This window comes from Saccopteryx leptura, chromosome 5 (assembly GCF_036850995.1).
Source record: "Saccopteryx leptura isolate mSacLep1 chromosome 5, mSacLep1_pri_phased_curated, whole genome shotgun sequence".
Lineage (NCBI taxonomy): Eukaryota > Metazoa > Chordata > Mammalia > Chiroptera > Emballonuridae > Saccopteryx > Saccopteryx leptura.
The window spans coordinates 30,921,399-30,949,114 of record NC_089507.1 but is presented as its reverse complement, the minus strand read 5'-3'; the positions used below and the strand labels follow the sequence as shown (position 1 = coordinate 30,949,114).

The following is a 27,716-nucleotide window of genomic DNA, read 5'->3' as shown; positions in this document are numbered from 1 at the left end:
TAGTGACCACAGAACAGTTTCATGGGATACTAACCTAAATGTAAAAGCTGTCCCGAAGTTCAACATGCAGTTCCAGAAAATTGCATTATCATATTAACAGGAGTAAACAAAATTGTATTATCCGTATTAACAGGAATGAACTTATGTCCTTGATGCACTTTGCCAAATACCTTTCCCAAAGGCAAGTACATTGCTGAGGTGAATATAAATTATTAAAAAACCTGTTTCACCATACCCCCCTCAACTGTGATAGTGAATTTAAATCTGATCTGATTTGGTTGTGTTTCTATGACTACAGAGAGACTAAACCCTGTTCCAGGTTATTACTTGCTGCTGGTTTTATGAGTGTCTTCTCAGGTCTTTTCCTGTCTATTGGGATCATCAGCTCTTCTTTTGCAGATAAGTGGTCTATTTTTATAATCAGATATTATTGCAGAATTTCATGCATTGAGGGCAGTCATTCTTGGTTTCATTTGCTTTTTGGTGATATTTTTAATGTGGAGCTTCTATATTTTTATAAATCAGTTTTCTAAAGGATTTTACTTATTTATTTATTTATGCTGTTTTAAACTAAGAAAGTTCTTACATAAAACCTTAAACAGTGAATAATTAGTATTTGTTTTTTGGGTTTTTTTTTTTATTTTTCACATGAACTCTTAAGCCATCTGGAATTTGTATTAATTTATCTTGCTGCCCTCCATCCCCTCAAAGAAACTAAGTTTTACAGCACTATTTTCTTAATACTTTTTTTCCCTTTCAAAATTAATATATTATGCCCATGCAGTCTTCAATAATTTTTTTAATTTTTTAAAATTTTGTACTGATCAGTCTTATTAAAGAGATGGAGGGGGAGAGACCGAGCAACAACGATTTGTTGTTCCACTTATTCGTGTACGTGCCATGACCGGGAATCGAACCCAAACTTTGCTGTATATTGGGCAAACATCCTAACCAGCTAAGCTACCCAGCCAGGGCCTTCAATAATTTTTATGAAAAAATAATTTAGCTCTGCTTTCTAAATTAATAAATTGAGATGAATGGGAATTTTTTAGTGGCCAGTTACTATGGACAGTGTCAGTCTTAAGTATATTTTATGATATTAATGTGATGAAACCCTGACATTTATAAACTGACTTACACTTAATTTGATATTGTGATTAAAAAAAAATTCCTTCCTAGAAGCTCATGGGAGAGACTGCTAGGAAGAACAGAAGATAAGCACATTTAAAGAAATTTGAAATTTTTTATTTATTTTTTATTTGATAAGAGGAGGGGAGGCAGAGAGACTCTTGCATGGGAACCCGGGATCTACCCAGCACGCCCACTAGGGGGCGATGCTCTGCCCATCTGGGGCGTTGCTTTATTGCTCAGCAGCCAAGCTCTTCTTAGGCCTGAGGTGGAGGCCATGGAGCCATCCACGCTGGGACCACTCCTGCCAATCAAGCCATGACTGCAGGAGGGGGCAGGAAGGGCGAGAGAGGGAGAAGGGGGACAGGTGGAGAAGCAGATGGGCACTTCTTGTGTGCCATAACCTGAATCGAACTCCGGACATCCACACGTGGGGCAACACACTACCGCTGAGCCAATGTCCAGGGCCAAGAAATTTGAAAATTAAAATGAAGAAAGAAAAAATTTGTTATTCATCAGTGTTACTACTAAAAACAGCCACTTAACAAACATGATCAGATTTAATTCTTACAATCTGCTTTACAGCTGAGAAAACAGAGAGACTCGGCCACTTCTGGGTCTGGCTGCTGGGAAGGGCAGAGCCGGGACTACTTCCAGGGCTCTGTCACAGTCCTGCCCGCCTTGGGGTCTGCGAATCCAGTCTTAGGATTCCCAGAGGGCCTGCTGGTTTAGACAGCACCTGTACTCTGAGAGTAAGAGTCATAGTGCACTTCTCTTAGGTTTGTAGTAAAAGGAGGAGGAGAATTATGAACCCCTTTGCAGAAGGTTTGTAGGCAGGTAGCATGTGGGGACCCTGACGAGGAAGTAAATGTTCCTTTCTAGTATGGGAACGCAGGTGTCGGAAGGTAAGCCTCTCATCTGATCAAGCCCCTTGGCTTAGCTCAATGCACATGAGCTCACGTTTGCTCAAACGTTCTTTCTCTGCAAGTTCACATGGAAATTTCAGAACAATTCCTCGTTCCTCCTCCGCTGCGTTTGCATTTGCAGACAGCGTGGGTTCAATTTTGAAGTCCGCGTGCTGCGATGCAGAGCCAGTGTCACTGTGCAGAGACAAGTGGCCGTTTGTGCCGGCGCGGGGCCTGTGCCCTCCAGTCACCGGCTTTGCGGCTCCCTCGCTGCTCCTTTCTCTGGTCCCCCAGGAGCCACTTTTGTGGCCCATTCCATTTGTTCTCACAGGGCCTCGCGGAGGGGCGGTGGAGGCCGCTTGGCAGGGCCCAGCGATCTCCCACGACAGGAGCAATTTGCAAACTGCTCTGTGAGGGAGCTCGAGCCCAGCCCCGAACAGGCTGCTCCTGTTCCCCCCATTGTGTGGGGGGCTCGGGCGCCTTTCCCCAGCTGACCTGCCTGTGAGTGGAGACATGTGAAAAGTTAGAGACAAAAATGCTTTCTGCACGGGGCGGGGGGGGGGGGGGGGGGGGGGCGTTCTTGTGCAGAAAGGAAGGAAATACCTCTGTGGGATTTTATTCTCCCCCCTTCTTCATCCAAAAAAATACAGAGACTCTCTGTCTTTAAGGCGAATGCCGGCTTTAAGTCTTTTAGGTTTGGATTAACTCTGCAAAAGAAAGAGAAAAATCTGACAGGCTTTCAGATATGACGCAGAAAAACTTTCTTCCCCTCAATTCATGTTGTTCGTTTGTAAAGCCAAAGGCTGGTGGACTGAATAATGGGCGCCAGTTAACATCACAATGGTCAGAATCTGCAGCCGCCAGTCTCCACCAACACTTTTGCCTTTTCCATCAGTGGACGTTTAATACAGGGTGGCAAAGGCTAGCATAAATCTTTCTCCTCTTGCCCCCTCCATTAAAATAGATTAAAATTAAGCCAAGTAAAAAGGCATTTTCAGTGACGTGACTTAGAATCTTTAATGTTACCTTTTCCCCCCAGAAGGAAAAAGAAATGTGGCTTTTTACAGTCGTTACCAGACTAAAAAGCTCCCTTCACTCGAAACAAAACCCGCTGACTTGATAGACATTTCCTATTACATAGTTATTGTTGGTTTTCACCATTGAGGATGTCAGCAAACATGTCGACGATCATGTTTTGCTTATAAAATAAAGTGACTTTTATGTGAATATTTTTCATGTTGTTGGTGTCTAGAATATGGTTGCTATTTCATTGAATCCACGTGGCAACGTTTATTTTCTGAAATTTTTTGTAATAGCACGTTTTTATTTTAACCGTATTCAGAGTTATTTGATCCTATAAAGGGAAAAGTCTTAGCATTCTTGAACCAACAGTCTGTGTTCACATAGAAAAAAATTAAACAGCAGTTCCTGGTCTTCGGCTTAGAGTCAAAATGAATAGGTAATTTGAAACATAATTTAAAATTAGTAATCTTTTGTTTGATGAGGACTGATTATGATTGTTTGTGTGTAATTGTGAAATTGCCTATAAAAATTAAAGTCTAGATCATTTTTAATCCTGAACCACACCTAGTAAAAAAATATTCTCTGTGATTTTTAGTGGAGTGTAAAATGTGCTTCCGTTAGTTGGCTACATCTTAATGGAGTTATCACAATACCTTTAGTGCAGATTTACCCTTGATAAATAGATGAAGTGAAAATGTTTCTTTTGGTTTTATTGTATGATATAATCCTTTTTAAGCTCTGTGTAATTTAATTATATTTAAAAGGAATTTTTATTGTAATTGTAAACAATAGAATTTTTAAATTTTGTAATCATAAAACATTTTTTTGCAACTCAAAAGGCTCTGATACAGCAATTTTGGGTTTAATACAAATGAGTGATTAAAGTTATTTTTAATACACTTTTATTAGGGTTTACATACTAGATACTTGGTTTGACTTTAGCAATAACAGAATGTGCCAATATGAGTTATATAAACCTTTGAATGAAAATTAAGGTTATTCTATATAATATCAGATGAAAATAGTACATTTGTTTTTATAGATATATATACTATATTTGTGATTTCACTGGATGATTTTTTAATATATCATTTTATGAAAGTTAATTTTTGCAAAATAGTAAATTTAGTTTCTAACTAGGATTTATTACATGTTGGAATATAAAAAAATTTAATCTAGGATATATTTGAATTTGCTCAAAAAGATTGCTTTTTGTATTAGAAAGAGATAAATGAAGGTCAGGGCTATTCCAAGTTATAAAAGAAGGTCTAAGTATTACTCCATGTATTGACCACAATAATAAAAATCTCACATAAAAATGTGAAAAGACTTGGCAAATTTTAAAACTTTTCTATATTAGACACTTGAAGGGAGGAAAAATAAAGTGTAGTAAATATGTTTTAACCCATTTGACTTTAAATTTCAAATATTTCACAAGTTTAAATTTAGAGTTATTGTCATATACTGTCCTGCAGAATGAGATTCTTAAAATTATTTTACTTAAAAACATATAACAACTAAACATGAATGATGTGATTTTTGGTTTGTAAAACAACGTTGTTTCTGGTGGTTTTCCCAGGCAGCCATGTTGTTTAGTTCGGGAGTCTTCTGGACGGGCCTGCTGTTTATCCCAGTGGCATCGCTGCTTCTCGATGTGGCGTACAAGGTGTAAGTATAGCTTTTGGTTACGTACAAAACAATACAGATGTGCATTAATCCACAAATTTCTGTACTTGTAACTGCAACTCAAGAATGTAGTTGGCAGAATAGGAATTAGTAATATTCATTTATTCTACGTGAATAAAGAAGAAAGGAGTGATTGAGGAGCTAGAAAACTAAATTAGTTTAAAAAACAGAATAAGAAGTAAAGCAGGTACTTGCAGTTAATTTTAAGGAGTATGTTTTTAGAAATCAGCCTGAAAACCCAGTCTAGGTAGAAGAAGAAAAAATGTTATCTCCAAACACACATACATATTTTTTATTAGTGAACAATGATTGTGATGGGAAGTTTTTTGCTTGCCTGATTCTAAACATATAAAATATAGAATGAAAGAAACTAGAACTTGACTAATTTGCTCAAGGATTATAAGTTTTAAAATGTTATCTCTTCCTACAAAAAGGGTACCATTAAAGTTAGTTACGTGATGCTTACTTAATACCTATGAGAGTTTTCATGTTATAAACCTAAACCATTTATTTTAAGACTATTGTCTCTGTAGTTATATTAATGCTCAAAATTAGTAGAACTTTTCATATTCTATAGAAAAACCGCTGCTTGTACTCTGGTTACTGTTGTACTCAGAAACAATAATAAACCAGTTTTGTGAAGTCTTGAGTCTTCACACAAATATTTCCATACAAAAAAAAATTTTTTTTCTTTGTTTCAGTATCAAGAGGACTGCTTTTAAAACATTAGTAGATGAAGTTCAGGAGCTGGAGGCAAAATCTCAGGACCCAGGAGCAGTTGTGCTTGGAAAAAGGTAAAATGTACTGAATCGGTCATTTTCCAAATGAATTTTAATTTGTTCTTTTTTTACTAGTGGTTGGGAATAAGTGGTAAAACATATATTTCATCAGTTAACAAGGAGCTAGCAGTGTTCCTGACAGATCTTAGAATCAGAGAGATGCGGACTCAAATCAAATTTGTCATTTCCTAAGCTGACTGTGACCTTGGCCACACTGCTTAATGCTCATGCCTCAACTTGCTCATCTGTAAAATGAGGGTGATAATACCTACCTCATGGCTAGTTTTAAGAACTCAATAAAATACTATAGATAAAGCAGATAGGTCCAGGTCTGGTGCTTATTTAGTATGAAATAAATAAATGGTTGTTACAAACAGTCTTCTGTTAATAAACTAAAAAGAGGAAAAAAGACGTTTGGCTTTAAACAGCATCCGTAATAAATTAGCATGTCATAAAAATCAGAGCTTGACTTAGGGCACTGTGCCCTGCAGTTGCATGTGCGGCTCAGTATATGATTAGGAACTGACCTAAACATTTATCATGTGTGAAGGGAGTTACATCTTCCAAGTCCTTTCTCACCACGGCCACCTCAGAAAAAGCAAGATTAGGAAGCTCATCAAATTTGCTAAGTCCACAAAACATTATAAAAAGGAAAATAAAATAACTTGAAAGCTGTCTATGTTAAACCACAGTTATGAAGACAACATCAGGTCTTGATTTTTCTCTCTTTCATCACACTAAAATAAGCCAAAATTTTGTCTAGTCCATAAGAAATATTTTGCCCTGGCATATATCACCTTCATCACGATTCACTGTCCTTACTCTGTTTGACACAATGGAGTATGTGTCAGGCTGGAAACAGAAGCAGAGAGCCTGGCTTCCAGCCCTCCCTTGCTTCTGTGAGGCCTGAGGGGCACATCACACCGCAGTTTGTGCCTCTCTTCAGATATTAGCACTGGCTTTTCTTGAGCACGTACTGCATGCGGGGCGCTGCGTTGATCACTCTGTGTTGACTGTCTCACTGAATCCCTGCAACAGCCGCCTACAGGTCCATCACCCTTAATTTTTTCCAATGGGGAAACTGGGGCTCAGAGACACTAACTTCTCAGAGTCAGGAGCAACAGAGCTGGAATTTGAGCCCATGTCAGTTAATTCTGAAGCCCCTGCGCCTAACCATTTACTGTTCTGCCTCCTTGTGCTGCCTTTTCAAGAACATAGCAGCGAGAACCGCCTACCGCTGACCTCTCAAAATCACTCTCACTGTGTGTGTGGTGGGGATGATAAAACCAGTCTTCAAGGTTAGAGATCGTCTCCTCCTTCCTCCACCTTCCCCTCCATCCCTGTCCCTTCATCTAAAAATTTACATCGGTTCCACTGCTTAGCATAAATAGTTCCCAAATAAATGTTTTCTCTCACTTCCACTCCAGCTATAAAAAGGATATGGTAAAAGTTCTAGTTCACAAAACTGAGAATAAAACCACTTATTAACAATTATCAGGGAAGGCTACTTCTGATACTTGTTACTACCCACTGGAATAAATCTCTCACATTTGTATGTTAATAAAACTTACATTGGCCCTGGCTGGTTGGCTCAGCGGTGGAGCGTTGGCCTGGCGTGCAGGGGACCCGGGTTCGATTCCCGGCCAGGGCACATAGGAGAAGTGCCCATTTGTTTCTCCACCCCCCCCTTCCTCTCTGTCTCTCTCTTCCCCTTCCGCAGCCAAGGCTCCATTGGAGCAAAGATGGCCCGGGCGCTGGGGATGGCTCCTTGGCCTCTGCCCCAGGCACTAGAGTGGCTCTGGTCGCAACAGAGCGATGTCCTGGAGGGACAGAGCATCGCCCCCTGGTGGGCAGAGCATCGTCCCTGGTGGGCGTGCCGGGTGGATCCCGGTCGGGCGCATGCGGGAGTCTGTCTGACTGTCTCTCCCCGTTTCCAGCTTCAGGAAAAAAAAAAAAAAAAAAAACTTACATTAAGCCCCTCCACATGATACTTCGTTTTCGCGGTTTGTCGTATATTGATGACAATTCATAAATCCATCTGAGGGTTTTGAAGTGATGACCTCTGGATCCTAAAGAGTTAATGAGTCTGCGATATAAGTGGCCCCTTCCATGAAATAAGATAAGAGAACCTAAAAGGAAAGAAATGAATGCCACCATATATGACCACCAGCTTCTTTATAAAAAAGACATCAGATAGATTTCCCGCTGCTGCCCAGCTCATTTGCCTAAAATAGCTCTTCACCTTTTTCCAAAAACTCAGAAATGAATTAGCTATTAGCTGAATAAAGCAGAGAGAACCCTCTGGTACAACACAGAGCCCGTGTGGCTGCTCCCGCCCACCAATGATCTGAAGGCCGCAATGCTCAGCGCGGCCCTGGTGTCTTCCTGCTGCATGGGAGCTAGATGGGGGGAGGCGGTCTGTGAAAGGAGAACAACCCTCAGTAGTTGGGAAAGTCTTCATGCCAGCCTGATTGCATCCTACGGCATTTAAAGAATTGTCAGACTGATTTTACTGCCAAGATTCTTTTAGGAATCTTGGACAATTACCATATTTCCCCATGTATAAGACATACCTTTTTCCGAAAAATTTGGGCTCTAAAAACTGGTAGCATCTTATCCAGTGGTTGTAGATTTTTTTTACTTGCATTTCCTGCTATTTTGCGCTTATTTTTGGCTCATTGTTGAAGCCGGTGATTGATCATCAGACACAGATGAGGACAAGCTAATGGATGGGAGTTTTGACAGTGATGAGGAGTGGTATGAATTTTATGATGAATAAAACTTGAGTCCAATTACTTTATGTAATACATTTTTATTTTCAAATTTCGGGTCCCAAAATTAAGGTGAATCTTAAACATGGGAGCATCTTATACCTGGGGAAATATGGTATCTCAATGTCAAATTTTTTTAAAGTCTGTTAATTTTACCTACATTTTCAGAGAGGCAGAAATTCTGATTTCTATGTATTTTAGCCATACCAGACTTCCTTTCGTTCCAAGACATTGTTATTTTGTGCCTCCCAGTATTTGCACATGCGTTCTCTCCTCTAGAAGGTGATACCCTCTTACAGACTGGGCAGTCTGATTCCTAGTGTTCAAATCCCAGTTCAGATGCAATTACCTCAACTTTTCACAAATACAAGTAATTCCTACTCTGCCATCTCTGTACTTTGTTTACTCTCTGTTTTTACATTTATCACCTGAATTATAACATATTTGTTTACCCTATGTTTATGTCCCCTGCTAGATTACACTCTTGAAGGAGAGGTTCTCTGTCTTAGTCTTTGTAACCCAACATCTAGCATGGTGCCGGGAACATAGTAGCACTTGATAAATACTTGATGAATGAATGAATGAATGCATGGTCAAGTGAATGAACTAAGGGAGGGAGGGAGGGAGTAAGCAAGTAAGTAAGTAGGTAGGTGAAAGGATAGAGTAGTGGGTGGTAAAGAGCTGGTTGACTGGTGGGAAGTTCATTAAAAATAAGACAAATAAGAACATAGAATTACATAGGTTACACTTCCCAAATTAGTAATGTTCAAAGTAATGATGGTTTATTTTTATTGTAATAGAATGATGCAATTCTTAAGGAAGATCTTGTGAGTTGATCATCCCTAATTTATTTTAATCTTCACTAAGTGATGCTATGAAGTCAAACTATTCATAGAATGAAACTCTGCTAGAGAATCTATAACTTGTAAGCATGGTATCCAGATCAGTATTTGTAATCATTTCTTTCTCATCTTTAGTTATTTTCAAAACTAGAACATCTTCATTAAAATAATTAGTGTTTTTTTAAAGAAACTAGTACGTCATTTACCATATTATCTAGCAAATTGGGAGGAAAAGTGTATTTCACCATCTTAAGTACATTGCTTTTGAACCATGGGTTATGGTAGAAATTGACTTATGCCTAAAATATTGGGAGAATAAATCCAAACCTTACTCCTGATCAGCGTGTAGCCATGGGTAATTATTTGTGGTTAAGAAAATCACTTATAAGCTGTGAGTCCCTGCTCTCTGCTGTAATTTTTATGTGGACATACCACAACACTAGGGTACAGAAGCACCTATGATTCCAAAGTCAAAATAAACTTCAAAAATCAATTATTTTCCATCAATTTATAAGCAAACATTTCCTGGGAAAACCTAAACCATTTTTTTTATAAATATAAGAATATTAATAGTGTTTTTTTTATAATGTAAATGTTTATACATTTTATAGCAGAAATATTAATTTTGAGGGCCTCTCAGATATCGCTTGAGGGTATTATATCTACAAGTTGTAACAGCTTGCTTTCTCTAAAAAAAAAAAAAAAAATGTAAATTTAAAACCCAAAGGATTGAAATAAGGATTTGTAGACATTGGGTTCATTGGAGATAGGGCCATTATTTTTGGATTTCTTTTATGTGCATGTGATGTAGTACATTGTATAAACAGGCAAATATGATAATAAAACTCAGTTTCTATATATCTAACTGTAGTCATTATTAGCATATCACCAACAGCCATTACTAAATAGAATTTTAACCCAAGATCTTCAGGTCAATCCTCATTAATTTGCCTATCATTTTTGTTTGGTCCATAGCCTTAGCTTTACAGAAGAGAGTAGGGACATATGAATGTCAGATGATTTGGTCATGTGGACAGTGATGTATTGTATATGTTAATAAAAAGCAATTATAATACTGCCCAAGACTAATAGAAAAGAAAATATATTTCTCACTTTATCCACTGGTTTTATATCAGCATTAAAAAAACTTCTTGGGGTTTAGGATAGGTGGACATATCAAGTGTTTTCCCCCAGCCTATTCTCATCACTGTGACAGTGGTTCTGTCCAGCATTTATAAAAAAAAAGTGACAAAACAATAAAATATTATTTCCCCTCCACCACAGCCAAGTACAGGACAGCTGTCACATGCTACACACGAAAACATTAAATGAATAAAGGGTTGTTTACTTTCCAGAGGTCATTTTAATGAGTCAACCAAAATAGTTTGGCAAATTCACCACTCTTGAAAGATTACTGGAAACACCTTATGACAACATGTTCTGAGACAGTAAATGAGTTTTTACCTATACTTTCTTGCATTTCTAAATAAAGCATTATTTTAAAACACATCTTTCCACCTCAACTCCACCAGTTATCTCAGTTGCAAAATTTTAGTGGGTTTGAAAATAAGGTAACAATATTTAAGGGGTAGTTCTTGTACATGTAATCACATTTGACAAAATTGGAATTTGCCTAGCTTGGTAAGGGGAAGACCATACAAGACTAAAACTACTGGCTGAAAGTTGTGATGGGTTTTTTTAATGAAAAGAAATCCTGGAGACTTTTGTTCTTCTCACGCTATGTTCAGCAATTCAACAAAAACTGAACTTTTAACATACCTATGAACGGTTAACATATTCCCAGTATATTTTATAACATGACTTGCTAGTAATATTAGTACCCATAAACATCAATAGCATAGCCTGACCTGTGGTGGCGCAGTGGATAAAACATCGACCTGGAAATGCTGAGGTCACTGGTTCGAAACCCTGGGCTTGCCTGGTCAAGGCACATATGGGAGTTGATGCTTCCAGCCCCTCCCCCCTGTTTCTCTCTTCTTTCTCTCTCCTCTCTCTCTCTCTTTCTCTCTCTCTCCTCTCTAAAATGAATAAATAAAATTTTAAAAAAAATTTAAAAACATCAATAGCATAAAATTGTATAATTTTGACCTGATGAGCAGTTCCCTAATTAAGGTAGGATAAGAGTAGAGAAATTCAACTCATCATCACTTACTATTTGTTAAGCATACCCTCCTGTGATCCTGCGAATGGCATTTATCTCATCTAGGAAGGACTTTGCTCTGTAAGAACGAAAGTAATAGGTAGCTAAGGGGAAAAAAAGAAAAGAAAAGAAAACACATATTTATCTACCTAGGAAGTGGAGTGGGGGCATTATAAATTAAACTCATGTAGCAATAGACATCTCCTGTTGAGCTAATGTTTAATATAAACCAAGGCATCAGAAATGATCCTCACAAAGCATCTTTTGTTTTGTGATGATCTCTGTTCCAGTTGATTTTGTGTAATAAATTTCATGGGATCTGGGGAGCAGTGAGGGCAGTAGCATTTATTCAGTGCTTCCTAAGTGCCAGTCACTGTGCTGAAAGCTATACCACGCCCTGAACCCTCACAGCCAGCCTGAGACACAGGGATTGGCCTCCCATTATATTATACATAAGATGTTTTGCCGAAGGTGGTCCAGCTAACAAGTAACAGACTCTGAATTAAACCAAAGCAAGGTTCCAAAGTCATGTGCTCCTCTTCCAAGAAAGACTTTCTTAGTATTTCTTTTAAACACTAGACATTAGCTTGACATAACAGCTGAGTGAAAGTTAGTGTGACCTGATACGAAACGTTACAAAACAAAATAATATAATCTTATATAAGTTAGTTTGCCATACTATGAAAAACAAACTTCTCCTGTCTGCCTTCTTAACGCTTTGATGTTGTCATTCGAAAGTGTCAGGCATTTAGGAAGGCCAGCCTGAAACCTGGAAAATGTATTTGGGGAAGAAGCAGCTCTGTAATGATACATTAGCATTCTCTGTAGTCCTGTCCGTTTTACTTCCCAGCTCCTCATCCGGCAAGGCTCTGCTAACAAAATCAGACCACCTGCTGCTGGAGCTGCCCACCTCCCCAAAGCAGTTACATACTTTAATGTCCCTCGGGTTCCCTGGGTCTGTAATGTTAGATCATTTTAAGAGTAGAGTAAAAAAAAAAAAAAAAAATGACTGTAAAAATGGCTCCTTTGCCTTCTCCTTATCTGTTTATATCACTGGCAAAAACAAAGTTTTACAAATATTTGCAGAACCACTGGAGTTTCAGATGAATTAGCTTTCTTGCCTTAATGTAGCTAATTCCCAGTGACAATAAAGTATGTCTAATAAGTACCCGTTAACATCCCAAGGCTTCAAAAAATATGTGTGGAAGATTACTACAAATGTCAACATTTCCAAATATTTTACTTCAGCAAAAGCCTAAATATTTGTGTAATTACAAGTTCATTTTGCAGAGGATCCTTTTTTTTTTTCTTTTACATATGATAAAAATTGTTCCATTCCGGGGTCTCAAAATAATTTGGCAAAATCCTAAACTAACATAACTTAAAGCCATTTCACTGAAGTTTTTTATAGTGGGGAAAATCCAAGATGGAAAATTTTCAACTGAGTCAGTTCCAGTGATTAAAACAAAATTGTATAAACATTTACTGCAATGCAAATAGATAACTTATTAGCTCTTCATGCTTCTTGTGTTCTTTAATATCAAAGCAAGGTTTTATAAATCAAGCAATAGAGAAATAGCATGATTGGGAGGGTTGATAACGTTTCAAAGGGCATTTCAGAATTATCACTCCAATTCGTGTATTCAACCAATATTCGAGTTTCCTGCTGTGTAAGGCAGTTCTGCGTGTGGTGGCGAAGGGGAGGGAGGGGGATAGGTGTATTATTTCTTGCTTTTAAAAGTTCCATCATTAATCACAGAAATTTGTTCCTGCGAAAAAGATTATTCTAAACATTTCTTGAAATATAAATATTTTTCCTGTTATTTTACCTACTATAATTATTTTCTGAAAATAGTTCTTTTTTAAAAAAAGTTAAACTAAGGGACATACTTCATACCATATCAGAGTGGTAATGGAATTTTTTTAATTAAAGTCTATGAAATTTCTTTTTTGCGTAATTTCTCAGGTTTCTTTACATAACTAAAAAAAATTGTGCACTAAACTATGTACAAAGTAGGAAAAAGATATAGTAATAATTAATTTTTTTAAATCTAAAAATACCATGCTTAAAATATACGTAGTGAGTCAACCAGGATTTTAGAAGCTAATAAACTACTAGAAAACTTTTTTTATTTTTTATTAATTGTATTGTGCAGGTTCTATATCTCCATTTGACTTAAATCTAACTCCGGGGGGGTAGTGAAATCTTTTGACTGGATTATTGGGGACAAAATAGTCTTTTATCTAAACTCTTGAAATCTCATTAGCTGAGAAAATGGGGATAAAAAAGAAATCACTCGACTACAGATTTCTCAAGCCATCTTTTGTTTAAGTCCAAGTCTCTCCGGTGGTCCTGTGGGCACACTGGGGTCTCCGCTGAGTTGATAATTCGTTTCACACATTTGCACCTGCTCTGCAGCCTCACAGAGAGGGCGCAACTGCTCAAGAACGTCTTTAAGAAGAACCACGTAAACTTGTACCGGTCGGAATCATTGCAACAAAACCTGCTCCGTGAGTATTTGAGTTCTTTATTTTTTTTAAAAAAAATTCTGCCGTTCATAGCATCATGAGAACAGTATTTTGACGTTAGGGATATTTAACTATTTAAAGTTAGCACCTAAAACAACTTTTGCATATTTTGCAACATGTTACATAAATAACAAATGTTTAGAGAATCCTTTGACCTCAACCGTCTTACTTTTAGCGGAAGAGGTAGAACACTTTAAACTCTTGCTGCTTTCTTTCAAAGAAAAATAATGTTTTCACATGCCCCTTGCTTCCTTAAATCTTAAAAAGAACTGGTAAAATAAATCTTAACTCTTAAAAGCTCCCTCTGTATTGTTATCTTTTCTACTTGAGTAACTTTGCAAGAGCCTTTTCAGCTTTCACGCAGAACAATGAAACATATTTTCCCCTTCAAAAATATTTATGAACCTTTGGGCTTGTGAGAAATTACTAGGTATCATGCCCTCTTAACATTTCAAGGATCTAAAACAGAGTATAATATATAAAGCCCTGTAGTGAATGTATTTGTGTTAGCAGTATATCTTTTGTTTCATGTTGTTTCCACATATAATTTATTTTCATTTATATATACTCATGTTTAATGCTTTTGCTCTTTATACTTCAAGAGGCCTTTCCTAAAGATGTGATCCCCTTGGGGCCCATTTCTTATCCATATGCCCCCACCAGCCATGTTGGGGCTCAAGTGAGTTTATTTGTGGTAGCCCAAAGCCAAGCAGAATATCGTCTGAGGAGAGAAGACCACTTTCCGCTGTTCGTACTTACATGTCCTTATCATCTCTTCCCTTTGACTCTTCCTTCCCCCCACCAGCCTGATCTGTGTGGACATACATGTGCCCACTTGACTAGACTCCCTTATCCCTCTGGTCGTTGGGAAACAAAAATTAGCTGGGCTGGACCTGAGATGCTAAACGGAGAACTGAGAGGGGTTGAGAGAGCGCCCGTGCCTTCTTCTAGGGCACAGAGCTCACAGAGTCTACGCCAGCCATCCAACCTACTCTTTCTTTTGCACTTGAGTCTGTGTCTTTTCTGGACATTAAAGATGAGTGTCTTCTTGCTTTCGAAGGTGGGAGGAATGCATTAATTTGCCAAGTTAGAAAGAGAGCGGTTAGAACTCAGAATAACAGAGAATTCCAGTGACTTCATGAGAGTCATTTCTATTTTATCTTTAACTTACAGATGGGTATGCTTTCTCTCAAGATGAAAATGGAATTGTCTCACAGTCAGAAGTGATTAGGGCCTATGATACCACGAAGCAGAGACCCGATGAATGGTGATGGGCAGGGCCTGCCGGGCAGGCTCCGGCGTGTCTGACTCTAAGGAGAGAGCGAGCTCCCGGGTCCTCGCCGGAATCTGCTGGCCACCGCAGCCTGGTCCAAGGAGGTGAAAGGTGGATCTGAGCTCATGTCATTGACTGACATTCAGATTCATGGATGTTATAGACATAAGCACTGTGCAACTCTACTGTAACGCCATCTCTTTCAGACTTTTTAAAGTATTTGCTAAGTCTTTGTAAACAGAAATTGAAAATGACCTTGTGTCTTGCCAGAGTGCTCTCTTAAACTGAGAATAGGTCAGTGTTCTCCAGCCGTTACTCTGGGGCTATCGTTATCAGTGTATCGGATATACCACAAGGCGACCAACTATTAAAAACTCTAAAATGGTGATAAGTGAAAGGGACTCTTGGTATCCAGACTTAGATTTCAGAATATGCTGAAAAAAAACCCAGCATTCTTAAGGAACTGACTCACCTTACTGAGCAAAATTTCTAAACAAGACATTGTTTGTGTCAAAAATTGTCTCGATAAATGTTTGCCAAAGAAGTTCAATAAATGTATTTCTCATTCAGTAGTCATTTGCCCAGAAATTTGTGAGAGAGTTTACCTCCAGTTCTGCTATAAGATCTGCATGCTTGACTTTTCAAATATAAGAGTGATTTGCAAAACAATGAGTATTTCAAGGCATTTGCTACTAAAAATCTGTGATGTTGCACCTTCAGCCTTACAAATGCTTCTTTCTTGTCTGTCTTGTTTACTTGTTAAAGTTAGAGGGCACGCGTGGTAATGTGACTCTGTCCTTACAATACTGATTTTTAAAACCGTATTTATGTCTCAGTCATTTCTAATGAAGTTTCCTCATCAGTTAGATTTTTCTGAAAATCTGGCTTCTGCTGTAGAGTGAGTGATGTCATTTTGTCTTAAAGTTTTCTCTCTTAAGAAAAAATATGCTTACATATTCATGTGGGACTTCTAACGCTTCTGTTGAGATGTTTGAAATACCATGTCGGATAAATGCATGGGCTTTTGTACTGTGTTTTGGTTTCCCCTACTTGTTCCCACTAGGGATGCCTGCCGTCTTATGTAGCATGCCCCGGGATATGCTGACTGCCCTGCACTTAAGACTGAGAATTATTTCACAGTTCACTTGTCCAGCAGCTCCCACAATGAGTCACATGCTGCTAACTTGGGACAAATAAATAATACATATTTCCCTATTTAAAAAAAAAAATACCTATTTTGCTCAAACCTATAACTTTACAGTCAAAGAATACTTTCCCTTATGAGTTGGTTTTGTGACTATGCTTTAAAATGTATGTTCAGTTCATTATTTTCAGCATTTTCAAGATAGCTCTTGAAAACGCCTGTTTTGCTACCAACAATAAATGGTGAAGGGGCTGTTTTAAAACCACAACCTGTTTTCTACACTATTTTTAAGATAATGCTTTGATTAAGGAAACAATAAAAAGGAATTCCAGTTTTCAGACACACTTCAGAGACTGAAGCAAACTTTCTGCCTTTTATTCAGAAGCCTGTTTGCCTTTAAGTGGACTTACCAGCAAAATAGGTAGAACTCCTTCTTTAAAAAAAAGAAGAAGAAGAAGTCAACTAGAATTGAGAAGAGAGGTGATTTTCCAAATCACTCCTTGAGTTTAATAATTTCACACTCTCTTCCCCCTTTCTCTCAATCTAGATTTAAAATTAGGCTGTACGCCATTTCCTTCTCAGTATTTTTAGCTATTCGGTTACAAGCATGCCTCCCACATTCTCTACAAATGAGAGAGGTTATAACATATACATAATTCTAGCCGAAAAAGGGGGAAGGAGTTGACGTGCTTCACTTCCCAGATCCTTCCCATTTGGGGTTCAAATTAAGGGAATCATGAATCAAAACATCCGGCGAGACCACAGGTATAAAAGATCGTCTTCAAAGTGCTGAAGTCACAGACTTTAACTGTCTACTGAATGGATCTTTAGCGTGGCTTCCCTGGGTGTCCCAGCGGAGATAGTTGCAGTCAAAGCACAAAAATTAAAAAACAGAAATGACATCCATCCCTCAGGAGAAAGCCCAATAGCAGTTACAGACACAGTCGCTGCCCTTTGCCCTGACTTCACCAGTGACATTCTTCTCCAAAACTTTCATATCAAAATAGCGATGAATGTAATGAAACTGAATCTTAAGACTTAAGGAAACTACAAGTTTTATTTTCTCTTGAAACATGGGTTGTTTCTGTGGGGCTCTTCAACATGAGTAGAATGCTCATGGCTAATAATGAACAGGATCAGGATGGGAAATAGGACTGATCTATGCTTTTCTTGTTCCATGGCCCTGTATTTGTATTAAAATTATTATTAAAGTCACTTTCTTTGCTTCTTGGGTGGCAGTGGGGGTTGGGCAGCAGGGAGTGATCTCCTTGGTAAAACTTAAAATATAACATTGCAGTTGCAGTGACTTTATAGTGTTAAATTAGAGAAAATTCCTCTGATTTTTCAACCTTCCCAAAAAAAGGAACAATGTAACACAGTTTTATCAGGATTACGATAAACAGTTGGAGTGACTTTTAACATGTATTTTCTGAAATAAAGGACATGTACTCTTCATTAAAAGGTCCCTTGTGGGGACTCTGGCAAATGCTAACACCGTTGCTTTTTTACAATGTTTACAATTCAGAAAATACCACATAGAGCAGAAAATCCTCATGCGTTTCGCATTGAAAAGCTGGGAGTTGCTTCTTTAATGTTGAATGGTACACAGTGACATTGATCGTGAACTTTCTAAATGTTTTATATAACATATAAAAATATATTGGTGTCTCACACCCCGAAAGATGCTAGATGGTAGAAATTATTAGCAGGAAAGTGGTGTTTCTCAGGAATGTGGTAAATTTAAAATGATCTCTGTGCTGCCCACTCTGCCACACCCCACTCTGAGTAAGCCTGCTTCGGCAGTGTTGTGAAGTGAATGGAAAACTTTTTCTAATCAAATCAGGTGAATGTATATTCAGCCTAATAAGACTAGCCATTTACACAACTTGTATGGTCATTGAATGGAATCAGTGATTCCTCTTAATTTTCAGGGGAAAATATTAATTCAAGAAATCATCATTTATTCAGATCATTACATTTTCTCTTTTAATTTCGCAACTCAGCATTATCAATAGCCAATATGAGGAAAGTCACGTGATCACACATTGTGCATTGAGTGCACTGTACATCACTTATAATCTGTCATTTAAAATGTCTTTCAGAAAATGAAAGCTAGTCCGAAAGTAATAGCTTGTATATTTATAGTTTTTAAATTATTTATAACAAGGTCATCATTATTACGAAGGTAAATAATCATGAGTGTTTCTTTTTGTGTTGTTGCTCTTGGACAGTTCCTGATTTTAAAACTTATGTCACCAAATAAGTTTATAGTCTTATAATCATCTACCAAGTTTATCAAGAAAATGCCTGCCCTATTCAATCATAGGGGCCAGACTTGTGAATTCTTGATGTCAATTATTTAATGTGACACCATGCAGTTTGTTACCTAAGTAATGCTTTTAAATGATGAACATTTCTATAATGCCTCTTCAAGAGACCATAGTCTGATTTTTCTCACATTAAAATAACTAAAGTCACTTACGAAACTCAGTTGTTTTTTTTTGCTGCATTTTAATTAACCTTCAACAGTTATTAAAATAGAATGTAAGTTAATACTGAAGGAAAGGAAATAAATGTTTTCCATTTTCTATCTTGATTTATTTTCTGTATGAGAGCAGCTGTGTTTCTGATAGGTTTATGGTTTGCATGAATTAATATTTAAAGTGGTCTAGGCCAATGCATGGCTATTGCTGTAAATCTTAATGTTTATTTTTGCCTTTTTAAAATTCTATCATGGCTTATCTGGAATTTAATATTCAGTGGACAAATTAATTGGTCCTCTGCACAATGTTTTTTAATAAGTAAATTATTTTACAAACAAATTTAATTGAAACTTCTGTTTAGCTTGCCTCTGAGAATTTTTCTTAATAGAGCTAACAAAACTTCTCAGCAAATAAATCTCCCTTAAGTAGAAAAAAAATTTGAATTTCATACTTAACTTACTTTGAATTAACGGCAACTTTCCATAGGTAAATCTACTCTTGCAAAGATATGAGCAGAATATTTTAAAATAATAAATATTTTTATGTTTCATGGTTCTAGAATAGAAGTCATAAATGCAGTAAATACTGTTTATTGTTTGTTTTACTACTTGAAGCTTCATTTTTCACATTTTGTTAGGTTAAAAAACAAAAGGTAGCCTTGGAAGGCAGCTATTATGGAAACTTGCAGTTTGCGTTAAAGATAAAATAGTATTTTTCAGCTCCGTGAGAAACTATTCCTGCTGAAACTGCTGTAGAAATTGTGAAGCTGCATGGGTGGAATGTGTTTAATCTGTGATCGTAGTAGTTTTCTCAGGTTTGTTTATCTCGATGTTCAATGCACTGTGTTTTATAAATAGTTATTAAAGGTGAGTAAGACCCAGTTCTATGCAGTGTTACGTGTCTTTGGCCTTTTGTGAATGTGCATGTTTTAAACTGCAGATTTTAAACATTTTGTCCTCTAATTGTTATTAAAAATGAAATAAACTTTACCATTACATAAAGAAAATCGTTAAAAGTTTTCATTGCTAGTTTTAGAAACGATATTGCTTTTATAAAACTTTCAAACCCACATAACTATATCGTCTGAGAAGGCATATCCATTGAAGAGCATTATTAATGTATTTTGTTTACAACCCCAGCGATATGTAAAATATCCCCTTATTTTTACCCAGCTAAATGAAACTTGAAGTGGCATATATTAACTCTAGCAGTAAGAAGGATAGTTTTGCCAATTAAGTATCAAAAAAGAATATATATTTTAAATTTTTATTTATTGATGTGGGGAGAGAGAGAGACGGGAAGGGGGGATGGGGGCACAAGAAGCATCAACTCGTTGCTTCTCTGTGTGCCTTGACCAGGCAAGCCTGAGGTTTCAAACCTGCGACCTCAGCATTAGCATTCCAGATGATGCTTTATCCACCACACCTCCACAGGTTAGGCCAAAAGAAGAATATTTTAAGTGAAATGACTGTATTTTGCGTAAAAGGTGACACCAGAAGCCACAATCAGGTAACCTGCTGGAATGGGGTTAGTTCCAGGCGCCGAGGACGCCGTCCGGGGAGCCCTGGTTTTATTCGAGTTGGGCAGCGTGTCCTTTCCCACAGTCCGCCCAGGGACCACGATGGGCTGTGTGTACCACAAGCAAACCGCAGCAGAGCAGTGTCCGTACAGAAAAGTTACCTGCAAATTATATCAAGTGATTTTTGCATTCACCTTTATTCCCCGTAAGCACTGTGTTTATACCTACCCTGTGGTGGAAGCTGTCTTCTAATACTACCATAAGGAAGAAGCAAGCTTGAACTGCATTCCCTAAAATTCAGGATGCCGTGGGTCATGCCTGTTTCAAAGTGTTTGTATGGTCCTGACATCTCTAGCCTGAAGCTTCATTTCAGTAACACACAGCCACTCATTCTCATGAAGAAAGAAAGACCTTCCTAACCTGGATAATTTCATTAGGAGGCTAATAGAAATTGTTGGAAAATAAGAAACATTTTACCATTCAGGGTGTTTTTTTTAATTTATTGGGGTGACATAATAAAACCATACAATTTTAAATGTACAGTTTTATAACATCATCTGCATCCACATCGTGCTCTCACCACCCGAAGCCAAGTCCCCTTTAGATTTTATTTATCCGTCTGCCCCTCCACCTCCCCGCTTCCCCCCCCCCCCCCCCGCAGTCACCACACTTGTCCATGTCTGACTTCATTTACCTGTCTGCCCCTCCCCCTCCGCTTTCCCTCCGGCAGCCACCACACTGTTGTCCATGTCTGACTTCATTTACCCGTCTGCCCCTCCCCCTCTGCTTCCCCCCCCCCCGCAGTCACCACACTGTTGTCCATGTCTGACTTCATTTATCCGTCTGCCCCTCCATCTCCGCTCCCCCCCCCCCCGCAGTCACCACACTGTTGTCCATGTCTGACTTCATTTACCCGTCTGCCCCTCCCCCTCCGCTTTCCCTCCGGCAGCCACCACACTGTTGTCCATGTCTGACTTCATTTACCCGTCTGCCCCTCCCCCTCTGCTCCCCCCCCCCCGCAGTCACCACACTGTTGTCCATGTCTGACTTCATTTACCCGTCTGCCCCTCCCCCTCCGCTTCCCCCCCCCTCCCGCAGTCACCACACTGTTGTCCATGTCTGACTTCATTTACCCGTCTGCCCCTCCCCCTCCGCTTCCCCCCCACCCCCGCAGTCACCACACTGTTGTCCATGTCTGACTTCATTTACCCGTCTGCCCCTCCACCTCCGCTCCCCCCCGCCCCCCGCAGTCACCACACTGTTGTCCATGTCTGGTTTTTTGGTTCATTTGTTTGTTTGTTTTTGTTTTAAATCCCTTCACCTTTTTACCCAAATCCCAAACCCCTTTCCCCTCTGACAGCTGTCAGTCTGTTCTCTGTATTTATGAGTCTGTTTCTCTTTCGTTTGTGTATTTTGTTCATTAGATTCCACATGTAAGTGGGATTATATAGTACGTACTTGTCTTTCTCTGATTGGCTTATTTTACGTAGCATAACACTCTCCAGATCCATCCATGCTGCTGCAAAAGGTAAGATTTCCTCCTTTTTTATGGCTGAGTAGTATTCCATTAAGTAAATGTGCCACAGCTTTATTATCCACTCATCTTCTGATGGGCACTTGGGCTGCTTCCAGATCTAGGCTATTGTAAATAATGCTGCAGTGAACATAGGGATACATATATTCCTTTGAATTAGTTTTTTTAATTTCTTCAGTTATAATCCCAAAAGTGGAATTGCTGGGTCATACAGCAGTTCCATTTTTAATTTTTTGAAGAAACTTCATACTGATATCCACAGTGGCTGCACCAATCTGCATTCCCACCCACAGTGAATATGAGTTCCCTTTTTTCCATATCCTCACCAGTACTTGTGTGTTGATTTGTTGATAGCCATTTTGACAGATGTGAGGTGATAGCTCATTGTGTTGTTGGTTTTTTTTCTTCCTTTCCAAGTGAAAGGAGGGAAGATAGAGAGACAAACTTCCACATGTGCCCTGAGCGGGACCCACCCAGTAACCCCAGTCTGGGGCATCACTTTGCCCATCTGGGGCCATGCTCGCAACTGAGCTATTTTTAGCACCTGAGGCAGAGGCTCCATGGAGCCATCTCAGCATCCAGGGCTGATGCACTCAAACCAATCAAGCCATGGCTGTAGAGGGGGAGAGAGAGAGAGAGAGGAGGGGTGGAGAAGCAGATGGTCGCTTCTCCTGTGTGCCCTGACTGGAAATCAAACCCAGGACATCCACATGCTGGGCTGACGCTCTACCGCTGAGCCATTAGCCAGGGCCTTGTGGTTTTAATTTGCATTTCTCTGATGATTGGCAATGTTGAGCATCTTTTCATATGTCTATTGGCCATCGGTATGTCCTCTTGGGAGAATTGTCTGTTCAGGTCCTTTGTCCATTTTTTAATTGGATTGTTAGTTTTCTTGGTGTTCAGTTGTATAAATTCTTTACAATTTTTGGAAATTAACCCCTTGTCAGCAGTATTATTAGCAAATATTTTCTCCCATTCAGTGAGTTATCTTTTCTTGATGGTTTCCTTTGCTGTGCAAAAACTTTTTAGTTTGATGTTATCCCATTTTTTTTTTTTCTATTGTTTCTCTTGCCTGAGATGATATAGCAGAAAAAATATTGCCACAAGAAATGTCCAAGATTTTACTGCTTATGTTTTTTTCTAGGATTTTTATAGTTTTACTATTTACATTTAAGTCTTTAATCCATTTTGTGTTTATTCTAGTGTATGGTTTGAGGTGACCTAGTTTCAGTTTTTGCATGTATCTGTCCAATATTCCCAACACCATTTATTAAATGTCTTTACCTCATTTTTTTTAACTGGTTATTTTTTTAATTTTATTTTATTTTTTACAGGGACAGAGAGAGGGATAGATAGGGACAGACAGACAGGAACAGAGAGAGATGAGATGCATCAATCAACAGGTTTTCGTTGCGACACTTTAGTTATTCACTGATCACTTTCTCATATGTGCCTTGACCATGGGTCTTCAGCAGACCAAGTAATCCCTTGCTCGAGCCAGCGACCTTGGGTCCACACTGGTGAGCTTTTTGCTCAGACCAGATGAGCCCGCGCTCAAGCTGGCGAACTCGGGGTCTTGAACCTGGGCCCTCGGCATCCCAGTCCGACACTCTATCCACTGCGCCACCGCCCAGTCAGGCTTTACCTCATTTTATGTTCTTGCCTCCTTAGTCAAATACTAATTGACCATAAAGGCATAGGTTTATTTCTGGGCTCTCTATTCTGTTTTATTGATATTTGTGCATGTTTTTATGTCAGTACCATGCTGTTTTGATTACTGTGGCCTTGTAGTTTAGTTTGATATCAGATAGCATAATTTCTCCAACTTTGTTCTTTCTCAAGATTGCTGTGGTTATTTGTGGTCTTTTGTGGTTGCATATAAATTTTTGGAATGTTTGTTCTAGTTCTGTGAGATATGCCATTGGTATTTTAATGGGATTGTGTTGAATCTCTAGATTGTTTTGGGTAGTATGGACATTTTTTTTTTTAAGTTTTTTTTTTTTTTTTTGTATTTTTCTGAAGCTGAAAATGGGGAGAGACAGTCAGACAGACTCCCGCATGCGCCTGACCGGGATCCACCCGGCATGCCCACCAGGGGCAACGCTCTGCCCACCAGGGGGCGATGCTCTGCCCCTCCGGGGCGTCGCTCTGTTGCGACCAGAGCCACTCCAGCACCTGGGGCAGAGGCCAAGGAGCCATCCCCAGCGCCCGGGCCATCTTTGCTCCAATGGAGCCCTGGCTGTGGGAGGGGAAGAGAGAGACAGAGAGGAAGGAGGGGGGCGGGGTGGAGAAGCAAATGGGCACCTCTCCTATGTGCCCTGGCCGGGAATCGAACCCGGGTCCCCCGCACGCCAGGCCGACGCTCTACCGCTGAGCCAACCGGCCAGGGCCTGGACATTTTAATTATGATAATTCTTCCGATCTATAAACATAGTATATGCTTCCACTTATTTGCATCTTCCTCAGTTTCTTTCGTCACTATCCTATATTTTTCCAAGTACAGGTCTTTACCTTCTTGTTTAAATTTATTTCTAGGTACCTTGTATTTTTGTTGTTGTTGTTGAAATTTTAAATAGAATTGTTTTCTTAGTTTCCCTTTCTGATAGTTCTTTATTAGTATATAAAAATACCAATTTCTAAATATTAATTTTTACCCTGCTACTTTGTTGAATTCACTTATCAGTTCTAGTAGTATTTTGATGGAATCTTTAGGATTTTCTATATATAGTATTATATCACCTGCAAATAAAGACAGTTTTAATTCTTCCTTTCCAATTTGGATGCCTTTTATTTCTTCTTCTTGTCTGATTACTCTGGCTAGAAATTCTAATACTATATTGAATAAGAGTGGTAAAAGTGGACATTCTTCTTCCTGATCTTAAAGGAAACGCTTATAATATTTGCCCATCAAATATGATGTTGGCTGTCGTACATTATGGTTTTATTTCAAGTTCAAACTATGTAACTAGCAATTTAAATTAGAATTCTATGTCAGAATAATTTCAATAACTAATGTTTAATTGCAACATTAAAGTAGCCATGCACGGCCCTCGCCTTTTAGCTCAGTGGTAAAGCGTCAGCTTGGTGTATAGACATCTTGGGTTTGATTCCCAGTCAGAGCACACAGAAGAAGTGATCATCTGTTTCTCTTCCCCTCCCTCTCCTCCTTCCCTCTCTCTTTGCCTCTCACATCCAGTAGTTCATTTGGTTCAAACGTCAGCCCCAATTGCTGAGGATAGCTCAGATGATTTGAGCATGGGCCCCAGACAAGGGTTGTTGGGTGGATCCCAGTCTAGGCACTTGTGGGAGTCTGTCTCACTATTTCCCCTCCTCTCACTTAAAAAAAAAAAGAAAGGAAGAAATATAGCCACGCACATATAAAACTATGTTAACAGTGTGTTCCTGTAATAGTATAATATGTCTATAAATTCTTGCTTTTCCTGAAACAAATATACTAAGTGAACTTTTAGGTTATGCAAAGGTGAATTGACTCAGTGAAATGTATTGCATTCCTAATTGTGATTGTATCATATTTTCAGGAAACTTTTTTGGTTGTCTCATTTCCTATGGATTTAAGTCAATCTGGCTAATTCTCCACTGTGAGGAGCTAATAATAACATATCGACCCATACATGGAGTCTAATGAACAAAATTAACTAACAGGCAAAACATAGCCAGACTCATAGCAGGCTGACAGCTGTTGGGGGTGGATGTGGCGGGATTGAGCAAAAAAAGAAAGAAAAAACTCCTGGACGCAGACAATTATGTGACTAGAGGGTGGTAGGGTGGGTGTGGGGAGGTGAATGAGGGTACGGGGGATAAATGGTGATGGACGGAGGCTGACTTGGGGTGGTGAACACATACTATAGCATACAGATGACGTGTTGTAGCTGTATAATTTTGTTAACCAGTGTTACCCCAATAAATTCAATATACAGGAAAAACAAAGAGTAGAGTGGTTGGGAAAGTAAGAGGGAACAGTCTATCCATTTGAACAATTAAAAGTACAATCTTTTAGCTTTGGAATGAATAACTATTTTAATGCAAACTTACACGCATTAAATGCATTTTTATGCAGATGATAAAATAAATTCACAGACCATGAGTACCCAACAGGATGGGAAGGTGCTCTGTGCCAGGCAGGAATGGTGAATGAGCCAGGTGTCAGAGGAAGCCAGGGACCATCACAGACTAACTCTGTCAAGCATTGGACCTTTTTGTCTGTTCCCTGCACTCCCATCAACAGGTCCATCTGTCCTCCCAAAGTACTTACCCTTTCATTTTTATTTCAGGGTATTTCATCTGCTTCCTATTATGTAGTATTAACTTACGACATAGCTCCCTCCCCACTAGAATGTGAGTGATTTGAGACTGTGACTCCTACTTCCTATTTCTCATGACAGTCCTAAACCGTAAGGTACCATTAACATTTCCATTTTACAAATGAAAAATCTGAGACACAGTGAAGTTAAGTAAGTGGCTCAAAATCACTCAGCTTATAAGTAATGGCCAGAAAACTAACCCAGATACTAAGACTCCAAAATCCTTGCTAAATTGGCTTTGCGTCTCAAGTTGCTCGTGTGTAAAGGAGGAGATGTTTGTCATCTAATATGTCTATGTGCTTTCTGTTATTCTGGGTTCTCATAATGTTGCACAAACTCTTCTGATCATTACAGATCGCTCTGCCTAGAAGATATGCACAACGTGTGATACATAATCACTTCCCCCCAACAGATTTTCTGCAAAGTAGGTTAGGTATTTTTTTCCTGAGAAAATTAAGTCTTCCTAGGTATGTGTCCTTAAGAATGTAGAGTTTCCAAATAGACCTCCTGGGTTCAAATCTTGGCTCTGCTATTATTGTCTGGACATGGGCACAGGGTTTAACCTTTACCTTTCTGCTTTGATTTCTTCACTGGTGAAACGGGCATGATAATAGCCCCTACTTCAGGGTTGTGAAGATTAAATGATACAATTCATAAAGCACTTGAGACACAGGGTGCTTGATAAATGTTGCCAATTACTTGAATAACTACCTTTTAAAATATAGAACTGGTTTTTTAAATAATCATGGTTTTAGGATATTGGACTGAAATTTTTTGTGACAATAATAAAGCATTAATCAGACAAGTTTTCTCTGTATTCTGGTAGTGCGGCAGGTTGTGCTGAGCATCTCCTTGGAGATGTCATTTGATGTGACCTTGGCTGTCTAACCTTCCTAAAATGAAGATGTAACACGCCACTTTCCCTTATAACACCCTCCAAGGTTTCCTCTTGCATTTGGTGTATACCCAACCACCCTGGTGTTCAAGATCTCTGATCTGATCCTGTTTATCTCTCCATTGTCTCTTTGAATTCTTTGTCTAGTTTCCAAAATGTTCCTCATTCTTTCGTGCTTGTGGGTGCTTTTCCGCCTTCCTGTGGATTCTGTACTTTGCCGGACATGCTCTCCTCTCCCTCCGGCCATCCAGTCTTCTTCACTCAGAGCCCGCCCCTCTCTCCTGGCTCAGGTGCAGTCTCCTCATCTCCAGGACGAGTCATCCAGGTGTGCCGTGTCTGTGCTGCCAGCCCGGCCCGCTGTGAATGGCCCTATCACTGCCGTTACCATAATGAGTTCTAAGTGTTGACTTATGGGTCCATCTTCCCCGCCCTGACTGTTTGCTCCTGGAAAGTGGGAAAGATAACGTGCTTCTTTTATAACGTACCCATAACATCACAAGCATTTGCTGTCATGCCTGAGTCCATGGAAAAGTGACTCCTTGAATCACAATTACAAGTTATTCATCTTGGTCCGCCCATCCCTTAGCACAGTGCCTGGTCCATCAGTGGTGTCCAACATGTGCCTGCTGCATGGGACAATATCTGCAAATCTGCTGCAGGACGGCTTTTTACCCTGGGATTGTGAATAATAGTATCAGCTACCTCGCTTCCAGAGAGTTCAA

General features: G+C 39.0%; 1 protein-coding gene across 6 annotated transcripts in view; it reads left to right on the top strand.

Annotated features, from left to right (window-relative positions):
- Positions 1 to 19,730, top strand: part of ATP8A1 (ATPase phospholipid transporting 8A1) — a 232,445-nt gene extending 212,715 nt beyond the window's left edge. For all 6 annotated transcript variants that reach the window (XM_066387035.1, XM_066387032.1, XM_066387033.1 and 3 more), the window contains 4 exons: positions 4,636 to 4,724; positions 5,444 to 5,536; positions 13,715 to 13,806; positions 14,998 to 19,730. In XM_066387035.1, the coding sequence (XP_066243132.1) occupies positions 4,636 to 4,724; positions 5,444 to 5,536; positions 13,715 to 13,806; positions 14,998 to 15,095 (372 nt within the window). In that variant the 3' untranslated portion in view covers positions 15,096 to 19,730. The remainder of the gene's footprint in view (positions 1 to 4,635; positions 4,725 to 5,443; positions 5,537 to 13,714; positions 13,807 to 14,997) is intronic.
- Positions 19,731 to 27,716: the final 7,986 nt, after the last annotated feature.